This window comes from Pseudophryne corroboree, chromosome 3, assembly GCF_028390025.1.
Source record: "Pseudophryne corroboree isolate aPseCor3 chromosome 3, aPseCor3.hap2, whole genome shotgun sequence".
Classification (NCBI taxonomy): Eukaryota; Metazoa; Chordata; class Amphibia; order Anura; family Myobatrachidae; genus Pseudophryne; species Pseudophryne corroboree.
In genome coordinates, this window is record NC_086446.1 from 522410008 (window position 1) to 522423914 (window position 13907).

At 41.7% G+C, this 13907-nt stretch overlaps 1 protein-coding gene across 1 annotated transcript; it reads right to left on the reverse strand.

Annotated features, from left to right (window-relative positions):
* Nucleotides 1–8822: 8822 nt before the first annotated feature.
* LOC135057330 (paraneoplastic antigen Ma2 homolog) lies at nucleotides 8823–10224 on the reverse strand. The gene is made up of 2 exons (XM_063963220.1): nucleotides 9542–10224; nucleotides 8823–9453 (listed from the first exon to the last, which is right to left on the reverse strand). Exons 1-2 carry the CDS (start codon nucleotides 10222–10224, stop codon nucleotides 8823–8825), a joined length of 1314 nt encoding a protein of 437 aa, XP_063819290.1.
* Between the last annotated feature and the right edge of the window lie 3683 nt (nucleotides 10225–13907).

Consider the following 13907-nt stretch of genomic DNA (forward strand, 5'->3'; position numbering starts at 1 on the left):
AGGATTTCTAGTTCCCCCTTTTTACCTGTAAGGCTTCTAGCATTTACATACATACAATTGAGATATGTATTTCCCCTTATGGTAGGGACATCATAATTCTTATGCTGTAAAGATGACCCGTTATCGTCGTTGGATACTGTTATTCTAAAACCCTTTTTAGTTCCCATATTACTACCGTTGCCGTCTGCTCTATTCCTCCCCCCTACTCCTCCCCCGTTTTGTTTACTAACGCCACCCCTGCTATTCTTACTGAATGACCCGTAATTTCTTGCTAAACCCTCCCCCCCAGGCACCTAGTTTAAAATCTCCTCCAACCTTCTAACCATCCTTCCCCTCTTAAACAACCCTCCACATGCTTATCCGTCAGTTCTTTCTGAGACGTGACGGTAGTTACCGGCAGAGCTGAGGATACCACCAGCCGCGCAACCTTAGAATCCACTGGCGGCGGTGTTTCCCAATTTTTACTTAGCTCCGCTGCGAGGGGGTAGCGAGCTAGCATCTTCTTGTGAGGCGTGAATTTATTTCCTGGATTTTCCCAGGATTCCATATGTATTTCAACTAAATGGTCAGAATGAGGTAAAACTTGTTTAACCACTTTCTGACGTTTAAACCTGTCTGGTTTCTTAAGGGCAGCATCAGGCTCCGGGTCATCAGTAATTTGAAGAATGGTCCTGATGGCCTCCAACAAGTCAGAAACATCCACCTGAGAAACAGATTCCCTATAAGAAGCGTCGGGATAAGAATCTGTGGGGTCAGTATAAATGCCATCCTCATCAGACAAGGGGGTATATTTACTAAGCTCCCGATTTTGACTGAGTTGGTGTTTTTTCATCAAAGTGTCATCTCGGGAATTTACTAAACTCAAATCTCGGCAGTGATGAGGGCATTCATATTTTTTTTGAAGTTAAAGAGAAAAAATACAAATGAATACACCATCAGTCAAACACGTCTGTTATTTTATACAACTCAGTAATTTACTAAAAATTCGAATTCACAGTCAACAGGGGATTTTCAGGGGAATCAACACACAATTTTTTTCTGGATTTTTAACACTTTATACACTTTTTTTAAGGTACACAATGAAGCCCTGCAAGGATCTCACAGATCCGGCCGAGATTCATTGTGTTAAGTTTGGCAGTGTTTTACTAATCACTCCCGTAAAACACTGCCCGAAATTACGAATGACATCGACATCGGAAAACACGACAATGCAGAATACGACAGCATAGTAAATGAGGCGTAAAAAAATCAAAAAGTTGCAAATTCACACATTCTATGTCATTCGTATTTAATCTCCCTCCAAATCCCGACAATTACGAATTTTAGTACCCCAAGGAGTCTGGGACGTTGGTGGATTGTGAGGAAGTAATGGTCCGCCTAGAGGACCCCTTGGTCTTAGGCGGGCGAGGGTTAGACTTCTAAATAGTCAGTGATTGGTTCACTGCTGTAACTGAGCAGACAGTTGATCTGTCCATGGCGGGTTAACCACGGGGACCATAAGCGGTTGTACCGGCACAGGAGGCGTTAGTCTAGTTACCAGCGTATTCAATAGCGTGGAGAAGGAAGCCCAAGGTGGGTTATTTTGAACCCCCATTGTCACAGTCCCACTTGGGGGTAAGGATCCCCCAGAACCTGAACCCTCAGCTGCTGTGTTTTCCTCAAAAGTGTCTGCAGCGTCACCACCACACAATGTGGGATCAGCCCCAGCACCATTGCCCTTTGTAGCTGACATATCCGAAAGCTCAATGCAGGGCAACCCAGTACAATATCAGCAGCACAATACCTGACAAGAACCCCCTGTGTAGTGTATCAGCACAAACAGGGAATTCAAGAGGTTTATCGTGACTAAAAATCACAGAGAAAAATACACACTGAGTATATCCTGTGAACTACCTATAATAAATTATAAACCTGACGCACTTAGCCCCCTCAGGTTATAGAATATAGGTGTAACCCCCCTTTCCTGGATTAAATTATCCGTTGTTTCACACCTTAATGTAGTGCCTCCACCCAAATATTTCTCTTCTTCATTAAGCATGAAAAAGGCTAAGGGTATATTTGGGAACACCCTGTAATACCGTTCAATGTAAATACCTAAATTAATTTAACTATCCCCTACTCATATCCTAATCTTTCTTTATTAACAGGTTACTACCTATTGATGACTGGTAGACAATTCGTCTCCACTTCAAGGAATCAGGTAAGTTAGGTTGAGGTCATACATAAATTTATTGTACTACATTGCATCATAGCACCACAATGGTGCACTCATAAATTTTGTATTATAATAATGAGATAAAACATTTCATAACTATAACTTTTATCTCTATCAATATATTTATATTCACACCAATAAATTATAGCATATACAATACATATATAATTATTTATAGTAATATTTCTCTATACGTCTACCCTTAATGTCCACAATAAGATATAGTCCGAATAGTTACTGGACTCCTCTTCTCAAATAAGTTTGTTTAGTAGACTAGGATCCTCTCTTGTGTAAATAGTTGATTAATTATATATGCATATATAATCTATTTGAGGATAATACCAGGCGCTATATTTCTTCCAAATTAACTACGCAGAACATCTGTAACAAATAATCCTCCTGTAATCCTTAATAACCGCTGCTGAAGCTCCTGGACAATAAAGAATGCTATCCACGGTGTGGAGGATCAATCTGTATTAACTACAGTTAACTCTGAGCTGAAGAAATATTCCTTGAATGAATACTGTGTTTCTATTGTAGTAAATTGTATCCATTCGATGCTGTACTGAAGTTAGAGTAATACAAATAGTGTAACTGTATCTCATCTGCTGTGTGGAGAATCAATCTGTCTTAAATACATTTAACTCTGAGCTGAAGAAATATTCCTTGAATGAATACTGTGTTTCTATTGTAGTAAATTGTATCCATTCGATGCTGTACTGAAGTTAGAGTAATACAAATAGTGTAACTGTATCTCATCTGCTGTGTGGAGAATCAATCTGTCTTAAATACATTTAACTCTGAGCTGAAGAAATATTCCTTGAATGAATACTGTGTTTCTATTGTAGTAAATTGTATCCATTATGACTAGACTGGCTGGATTTAATTGTATGGGTTATTACTCCTATGAGCATTGGTAATTCAAACTTCCAAAAGCATTGAATTTAGTCTATAATCTATGTCCACCGATGTAATGATACATAGCCAGTTATATATTGTAGCTGAATAGGATTAATTCCCTATTTAACAAAGGGAAATCCGTTAACACTGTCAGCAGGTGATAGTCACTAACTCAAATTAATGTTCACAAGTCTGTGAGAAAGTGATAAATAATAATAAATATTAACTATAACTGACACCACTTAATGTGTTCCTTTAGTAGTGTCTATGGTGAATAGGTGCGCTTTAGAGATAGCATTACAGACCTTAGATGTCTTCAGTAAGGGCCTCCTGACACTTACTATATTCCGGAAAGGTAGCCACGCCTCCCTTGCCTGTCATTGGTGGACAGTGAAGCATACCTTGGATACAGGAGGGAATAGTGATGAGACGGAGATCAGCTCTGATGCTTAATACTGTAACGGCATGCCGCCGCTGCTCTGGCTGGTCATAGTTACGCTGGTACTCTTGTCCTGTCACTTCTCTTCACGGCCCCTCCGTCTGCCTTTGCTCTTGCCGGTAACCGCTCCCCCGGCTCTCTGGGCTCCACCACCCTGCAGGTCACTGCCGCTAATCTTGCCGGTCGTTTCTCTTCACGGCCCCGCCGGCCGCCGCTGCTCTGGCTGGTTACCTCTCAGCTGATGCTCTGGTCCTCTTCGTGGCCACGCCGGCCGCTTCTGCTCTGGCCGGTAACCGCTCCCCCGGCTTTCTGGGCTTCACGACCCTGCAGGTCTCTGCCGCTAAACTTGCCTGTCGCTTCTCTTCATGGCCCCGCCGGCCGCCGCTGTTATGGCTGGTTACCGCTCAGCTGATGCTCTGGTCCTCTTCACGGCCCCGCCGGCCGCCGTTGCATCCAGCCGGTCACCGCTCCCCCGGATCTCTGGATGAGTTCTGTAAGAGGATCGCGGCTCACACCGGTCTCTGTTTGTCCACCCGGCTCTTTATTCCGCACAACACCTGACAGGAACAGCAGCTTGAGCCGGTCTCCTCTTCCCGGCGTTGGAAGGTAACAGCAGGTATCTTCCTTCTCTTCAGTGGGCTATCGCTCGTTAGGGGGCACCCTCCTCTCCACTGAGCCGCCAATGCTTACAGCACAGCTCTTGGTGGCGGTCAGGGAGAGATAGGAGTATCTCCCTTAGAGGTGCACACACGAGTCCCCAACAGCGCTTCAGCTCCCCCTTATATACTAGAGCCCCAGGGGCCACGAGAGCAGGCTCAGTCCTCAGGGGGTAGAAATTTCCCGCCTCTAGCTCGAGCTATAGTGCTCTTGTCCTCGTGCCTCACTGATTGCTGACAGAACAATGCAATCACCATTTTAGCCCCTCATAAGTCGAATAATATCATTCTGTTACTGGTACTAATGCAGAGTTACCACATGCTTATGATTAGTGTACAAGGAATTAAGTGTATTTTGGGTACAATTAAATAAATCACATTTAATCTCCAACGCATATACATTTAACTAACAATGAATAGTAATCAATTAATAGACACCAATACGCATAAATATATTTATATATATATATATACACATATTTTATAACTAACGGTATACACACTGTAAAACATCCCTACATATCTCCCCCTGGTGATCCGAATCAATAAACAAATTCTTATTCGGGGCACCATTTAAGAGACCTGTTATCTATACGGGGTTACTACTCAGTTAGTAATTGACTCTCCTTATACCCAAAGTATGGCCAAGTATATATAAGGCTAGGATTCACCACTCTGGGCTCATAGCATGAATGTCCCAAATGATCATAAGTGAGAATCATAGGTGGATTACGTTCCCTATGGGGTCTTGAGTGGTATCCGGTTTCCATAGCACTTTGATTATTCATAAAGTCATATTCAGTACTGAGGTATGGGTCGGTTTCGTCCCAGGGAGTATCATTAGGTTCATTTATATTCCGGGTTTCAATGGAAGGAGGTCGGTAGTTATCCCTAGAGTCAATTAAAGAATCATACGTCTGAAAAGAGGTGGATAAGTGTTCCCCTGATTCCTCATCTGGAACATATGGAATTTCTTTATAAAAGAATCCCTGATTGATTCTTTCAGCCTCTGAACATTCAGTTGGGGAATAAGATGAAGACAGGGATGCTGACGGGCTTACCTGTCCTAACACTTTATCATCCATATTAGCATTCTCTTTCTCAAATAAAATATCTTGACTAATTGGCATCAAATGTTGACGATGGTATGTTAAAATGGGACCCTCTTTATCTTCAGGCACTAGTTGATAAACAGGAATGTCAGGCAATTGTTTAAGTATTCGATATGGAATTTCTCTCCACCGATTTGATAGTTTTTGTCTTCTTGGATTTCCCAATCGTCTTAAAAGAACTCTATCACCAGGGAGTAACACTTGCTCTTTTACCTTAGCATCATATATCTGCTTATTCTTTTCACCTTGTCGTTCAGATACTCTCTTAGCAATGTCATGAGCGATCTTCAGCTCTTTCCTCAGGTTATTTACATAGGTATTATAGGTGGATGGATGATTAGAGGAAACAGATAAACCCAAAGAAACATCAATAGGTAGTCGAGCTTTTCTTCCAAACATAAGTGAATAGGGACTGTACCCGGTGGATTCATTTCTGGTGCAGTTGTAAGCATGAACCAGTTTATTAATAAAACGTTTCCATTGTAGCTTATGTTTGGGATCCAGAGTTCCTAACATATCAAGCAGAGTTCTGTTGAATCGCTCCGGCTGAGGATCCCCTTGAGGATGATATGGCGAGGTTCTAGATTTTCTTATCCCACAACAAATACACAGTTCTTTAATTAACTTGCTTTCGAAGTCTCTTCCCTGATCCGTATGGATGCGAGCTGGTAGCCCATAATGCACAAAGAAGTGATCCCAGAGGGTCTTAGCTACGGTTAAGGCTTTTTGGTCCCGGGTAACATAGGCCTGCGCGTATCGGGTAAAATGATCAGTGATGACAAGAATATTACTTTCCCTACCATTGGGCCCTTCTAAAGACAGAAAATCCATACAAACTAGTTCCATGGGCCCGGAGCTACTCAAATTGACCATCTTTGCGGAAGAAGTAGGCAACTTCTTTCTAAGAACACAGTTTTTACAATTTTTACAATAATATTCAATCTCTTTACTCATGTAAGGCCAGTACACTCTCTCTTGTATTAGATGTAGAGTTTTATCCACCCCCAAATGTCCATGGTTATTATGCAGTGACTTGAGAACCATAGGAATATGGATTGAAGGAAGAACTAATTGATGCTTAGCTTGCCCCTCACTGGTAGTGGTTTTCCTAAAGAGGAGGCCTTGTCGGAACACTAATCTCTTCCTCTGTCGTAGCAAAGCTTTGCTTTTGAGAGAGAGATTACACTCCAATACTCTTCTGGAATTTCTCAAATGTTTGATGACAATGGCAATATCTGGATCTTGGTCTTGATCCTTTCGTAGTTGATCTTTGGAAATGATGGGTAATTCTCCTAGAGTAGCGGGATTAATCCAACAGTACATAGTAGGAAGAGAGTCTTCAGTAGCTCCCAACGAGTGTACAGCTCCTACTGAATTACTAGGTAACAGACGTATTTGATGACATAATCCTTGGAGCGCAGGAGCAGGTATCTCCACCCAATCATCATTAGAACTGACAACCAGGGGATGGGGTAGTCGGGATAGAGCATCAGCATCCACATTCAGCACTCCTGGCTTATATTTTAAAGTAAAGTGGTAATTTGACAAGGCTGCTAACCACCTATGTCCCGTGGAGTCTAATTTGGCGGTGGTATTAATATAGGTCAAAGGATTATTATCCGTGATCACCATGAAATGAACTCCATACAGATAATCGTGAAACTTATCCACTACAGCCCATTTTAAAGATAAAAATTCTAATTTATGGACAGCATAGTTCTTTTCACTGGCCGATAGACCTCGGCTGACATAAGCAATGGGCTTTAAATCAGTTTTATGTAGTTGGTATAGCACTCCTCCCAATCCTTCAAATGAAGCATCAATATGCAGTTCGTAAGGAAGCTCCGGATTCGCATATGACAGAACAGGAGAATGAGTTAGATGGAATTTTAGTTTTTCAAAAGCTTCTTCACAGGATGTAGTCCAACGATCACCAAATGCTTCATTGGGCTTGTGAAATCCTTTCAGATTTTGATCCCTAATCTTTGTTCGATCATGTTTGTAGGAAGGATATCCTTTCGTTAAATCATTTAAAGGACGGGCAATTCTGGAGTACTGAGGAACAAACCTCCGATAGTACCCACAGAATCCCAGGAACGATCTAAGATCCTTTAAAATATTTGGACGTGGCCAATTTTGTACAGCAGCTACCTTATCTGGGTCGGTAGAGACCCCCTCCCGGCTGACCACGTGACCCAGATATTTTACAGATGTTTGACAAAACTTACACTTGTCAATTGACAACTTTAACCCTCTTTTCTGAAGCCGGTCTAACACTTTTAACAATCGGTGGTTATGTTCGTCCAGGGTTCTTCCAAACACAATTAGATCATCTAGATAGACTAAAACTTCTCGGTAGCACATATCCCCTACCGTTTGTTCCATTGTTCGTTGAAAAGTTGCTGGGGCTCCTTTAATCCCTTGGGGCATCTTTAAAAACTCAAAAAAACCAATGGGACAAATAAAAGCCGTTTTAGGGCGGTCATCAGGATGCATGGGTATTTGATAGTAGCCACTCCTCATGTCAAGTACAGAGAACCACTGGCTGCCCTGTAAACAATCCAATGCTTCCTCCACTTTGGGGACAGTGTACTGGTCAGGAATTGTCCTATTGTTTAAGGTACGATAATCCACACATAATCTGATATCCCCATTCTTTTTTCTGGCTACTACAATGGGAGATGCATAAGGACTATCTGAGTCAGCAATAACTTGATTCTCCAATAAACCCTTTAAATGCTGTCTGACGTCGTCAAAATCTGCCGGTGCTAAACGCCTAGATCTTTCTCTAAAAGGAGTTTCATTATTCAGATGAATACGATGTTCTATTCCAAGGGCTGTTCCCAAATCCCATTCCCTTAAGGAGAAAACTGGCTTTTTTTTTATTAATTGGGAAATTAGCTGTTCCTTCTCAGCCCCAGTGATATCACTATGTTGAAAGCACTCGGAAATTTTGTTAATAAATTCAGTCTCAGGGTCACTATGAATAACAGAAACTGAGGTAGTTGGGGAAGTTACACCCACTCTAGTTACCTTAACTGGATCTAATTCAGAAATTCCTATAGAGGCAGGGTTAGAGATCTTTTGTTGTTCCAAACACCAATCAGATAACATCTTAAATAAATTTGAATTAGTGCCTACAATTACAGACACTACCCCCTTATCTCCAGGAGAGTCAGGGCAAACTAAGGCTAGAAATGGTAATGGGTCTTGATATCCAGCTGATTGTTGAGGAAATGCTATCTGAGTGACGACATATCCCAGGTATGGATACTTCTGTTCACTTAAACCCCAAATAGTTAATCCATCAAAAGGCATTAATGGGACATCAGACAGATGTTGATGGTACCAACTTTCAAAAATTATAGATACCTGAGATCCACTATCCAGTAAGGCGGTACAAAGGCATCCATTTAATAACACAGGCAACAGAGGGGCATGCCCCATCATTCCTTCAGGAATAACAGAGGGCCACTGGGTATTCCCCATTTTACAGACAATTATTGGTTGGGAGTCGGTGCGGGGTTCATCGACATCCCCTCTACGTTTCCCTGCGGTTCACCCTGATGTCTATCAAATGTAGTTACTAATGAAGGAAAACTTCTTCCTTGACTACATTCAAACGATCTATGTCCCAATTGTCCACATTTGTAACAAGTGATGTTGGAGTTATCTGCAATTCTTCTACTGAACCCTCTACCTCGTCCAGATGATGACAGTCTCGGCATACCAGATGATGTATTCTGTAAAGAAATCAACTGATCTAATTTCTTATTTTGGTCCTCTATTAACTTTAGTAACTGCTCATTTACTGACGAAACTTCGGGAGTTGGAACAATTACTTTAACTCGCTTTAGAGTCTTCTCTCTATTTTCAATCTGCACCTCTTCTAGTTTTACTTCTTTTATCAATTCACCTAAAGTAGGAGCAGGATCCCTGGGCAATATACACCTTAAACGTTGAGCCACTGGGTTAGTAGTCAATGCCCCCCTTAATATATGTTTTAATCGTCTTTCATCAATTTCTTGTGGATCAATCCCCCCTTTATCTAACAGCTTGTATAGAATTTTGTCCAACCGATAAATATAAGTGGTGAGAGTTTCATTAGGCTCTTGATAAGTGTGGTTTAGCCTAGATAGAATGTCCCCGACATCTTCTATTGTTCCAAAAGAGTAGTCTAATGCCTCAAAATAATTTTTCAAAGTAGCTCGTGAATTACTTCTCCTTGTAGCATGAATTATCCCCAAAGCGGGTCCCCTCAAACTTTCCACAATCCTCTGTTTTTTTTATATGTTCTGGGCATCTCCACTCCTCCGAATGTTGTACTGCCGCTTCCCGCCATACATCATAGCTCTCTTCTCCTGTAGGAACTGGCGTTACTCCCGAAAAAATTCTCAGTCTCCGATATCCCCCTTCATAATGCCATCGTTCAAAATGACTAACCACTTTATCCATTACATTTTCAACTTGGGGATCTATTTTATCCTTATCTAATAATTCTTCTTCGGATGTATTACTTTTATTTTGATAATATCCTGCACTTGTACTCTCAATTTTACTATCTTCTTGTATAGTCTTCTGTCCCCCATCTACATACTTATCCACTGGCCACATTACTTTCCATTTTTTTCCAGGGGTCTTTTCAATTAAAATATTAGCTGGTATTACAGATGCATCTAATTGATTGTCATTACTAATTAAAATGGCACATATTTCATCATTAATACCTTTCCATTTATCTACAATATATGGTTGTTTTATTCCATACATTTTCTTTACTTCACTTACAATATCTTCATCTATTATTTCCATAAAATTTCCCAAAATGCTTAAACTTTTCTGTGCATCTACACCTTTGCTTTTACACCAGCTATATATATCTTCTCCCTTTATGAACTCCATTTCTATCTGTTTGTTCAGATCTCAGCCTTAGTGCCTCCAAATGTAACCCCCCTTTCCTGGATTAAATTATCCGTTGTTTCACACCTTAATGTAGTGCCTCCACCCAAATATTTCTCTTCTTCATTAAGCATGAAAAAGGCTAAGGGTATATTTGGGAACACCCTGTAATACCGTTCAATGTAAATACCTAAATTAATTTAACTATCCCCTACTCATATCCTAATCTTTCTTTATTAACAGGTTACTACCTATTGATGACTGGTAGACAATTCGTCTCCACTTCAAGGAATCAGGTAAGTTAGGTTGAGGTCATACATAAATTTATTGTACTACATTGCATCATAGCACCACAATGGTGCACTCATAAATTTTGTATTATAATAATGAGATAAAACATTTCATAACTATAACTTTTATCTCTATCAATATATTTATATTCACACCAATAAATTATAGCATATACAATACATATATAATTATTTATAGTAATATTTCTCTATACGTCTACCCTTAATGTCCACAATAAGATATAGTCCGAATAGTTACTGGACTCCTCTTCTCAAATAAGTTTGTTTAGTAGACTAGGATCCTCTCTTGTGTAAATAGTTGATTAATTATATATGCATATATAATCTATTTGAGGATAATACCAGGCGCTATATTTCTTCCAAATTAACTACGCAGAACATCTGTAACAAATAATCCTCCTGTAATCCTTAATAACCGCTGCTGAAGCTCCTGGACAATAAAGAATGCTATCCACGGTGTGGAGGATCAATCTGTATTAACTACAGTTAACTCTGAGCTGAAGAAATATTCCTTGAATGAATACTGTGTTTCTATTGTAGTAAATTGTATCCATTCGATGCTGTACTGAAGTTAGAGTAATACAAATAGTGTAACTGTATCTCATCTGCTGTGTGGAGAATCAATCTGTCTTAAATACATTTAACTCTGAGCTGAAGAAATATTCCTTGAATGAATACTGTGTTTCTATTGTAGTAAATTGTATCCATTCGATGCTGTACTGAAGTTAGAGTAATACAAATAGTGTAACTGTATCTCATCTGCTGTGTGGAGAATCAATCTGTCTTAAATACATTTAACTCTGAGCTGAAGAAATATTCCTTGAATGAATACTGTGTTTCTATTGTAGTAAATTGTATCCATTATGACTAGACTGGCTGGATTTAATTGTATGGGTTATTACTCCTATGAGCATTGGTAATTCAAACTTCCAAAAGCATTGAATTTAGTCTATAATCTATGTCCACCGATGTAATGATACATAGCCAGTTATATATTGTAGCTGAATAGGATTAATTCCCTATTTAACAAAGGGAAATCCGTTAACACTGTCAGCAGGTGATAGTCACTAACTCAAATTAATGTTCACAAGTCTGTGAGAAAGTGATAAATAATAATAAATATTAACTATAACTGACACCACTTAATGTGTTCCTTTAGTAGTGTCTATGGTGAATAGGTGCGCTTTAGAGATAGCATTACAGACCTTAGATGTCTTCAGTAAGGGCCTCCTGACACTTACTATATTCCGGAAAGGTAGCCACGCCTCCCTTGCCTGTCATTGGTGGACAGTGAAGCATACCTTGGATACAGGAGGGAATAGTGATGAGACGGAGATCAGCTCTGATGCTTAATACTGTAACGGCATGCCGCCGCTGCTCTGGCTGGTCATAGTTACGCTGGTACTCTTGTCCTGTCACTTCTCTTCACGGCCCCTCCGTCTGCCTTTGCTCTTGCCGGTAACCGCTCCCCCGGCTCTCTGGGCTCCACCACCCTGCAGGTCACTGCCGCTAATCTTGCCGGTCGTTTCTCTTCACGGCCCCGCCGGCCGCCGCTGCTCTGGCTGGTTACCTCTCAGCTGATGCTCTGGTCCTCTTCGTGGCCACGCCGGCCGCTTCTGCTCTGGCCGGTAACCGCTCCCCCGGCTTTCTGGGCTTCACGACCCTGCAGGTCTCTGCCGCTAAACTTGCCTGTCGCTTCTCTTCATGGCCCCGCCGGCCGCCGCTGTTATGGCTGGTTACCGCTCAGCTGATGCTCTGGTCCTCTTCACGGCCCCGCCGGCCGCCGTTGCATCCAGCCGGTCACCGCTCCCCCGGATCTCTGGATGAGTTCTGTAAGAGGATCGCGGCTCACACCGGTCTCTGTTTGTCCACCCGGCTCTTTATTCCGCACAACACCTGACAGGAACAGCAGCTTGAGCCGGTCTCCTCTTCCCGGCGTTGGAAGGTAACAGCAGGTATCTTCCTTCTCTTCAGTGGGCTATCGCTCGTTAGGGGGCACCCTCCTCTCCACTGAGCCGCCAATGCTTACAGCACAGCTCTTGGTGGCGGTCAGGGAGAGATAGGAGTATCTCCCTTAGAGGTGCACACACGAGTCCCCAACAGCGCTTCAGCTCCCCCTTATATACTAGAGCCCCAGGGGCCACGAGAGCAGGCTCAGTCCTCAGGGGGTAGAAATTTCCCGCCTCTAGCTCGAGCTATAGTGCTCTTGTCCTCGTGCCTCACTGATTGCTGACAGAACAATGCAATCACCATTTTAGCCCCTCATAAGTCGAATAATATCATTCTGTTACTGGTACTAATGCAGAGTTACCACATGCTTATGATTAGTGTACAAGGAATTAAGTGTATTTTGGGTACAATTAAATAAATCACATTTAATCTCCAACGCATATACATTTAACTAACAATGAATAGTAATCAATTAATAGACACCAATACGCATAAATATATTTATATATATATATATACACATATTTTATAACTAACGGTATACACACTGTAAAACATCCCTACATATGGATAGTAATCTGAGTGAGATACACGAAATGGAGGTCACACACAGGGGTGTAGCGAGGGTGGCTCCGGTGGAGCGCAAGCTCCAGGCGCCGAAAAATTTAGAGGGCACGCTGCTAACCGCCACTTACATTCCCGCGGGCCACTGTACTGGCAGCCACAGAGCAGGAGGAGGAGGAGAAGTACACTGACTCGGAGACTAGGTAGAGAACAGGGCAGGCCAGAGGTGACAGCAGGAGACACTCACAGCCGGCACATGCCGGAGTTCTGCCCACCCTCTTTATAGCGTTGTGAGGCAGTAATGCTAACCGTCCATACTGCCATGCCCCTATATGTTGTTGTAAGCCTTTGATATGCACTGACCCTAATTTAAACATGGGGGGCACCCAAAGGAAACTTTCGCCCTGAGCTCCACATGGTCTAGAACCGCCCCCGTCACCAATTTAGGATTTTGAGTAGTTTCTTTTCAAATGTAACATGCTACCACATGTTGGCTAGGCCCCCAATTCAGTACAGGGAAGGGGGGGGTGCCAAAACATACTCTTGCTCTGGGCACCATGGCGCCTAGCTACACCTCTGGTCACACAGCAACTATATGCACACACACATAGTCACATTGTACAATGCAGAAATTATGACATGCAATAAAACTGCACTGGACTAGCAATACAGAGTAGTACTAAATATAGCTATACACTCAATAGATATAACAATGCACAGTAAAGACTGGATGTATATCACAGGGTACTTGTACTATATAACCCTGACTAAATGCACTCTTTCTTAACTAACACTGTCAGCAGACATGTAGAATACTTAAGTGTCCTGTAAAATGCACAGCGCTGACATGCAGGTGGCTTT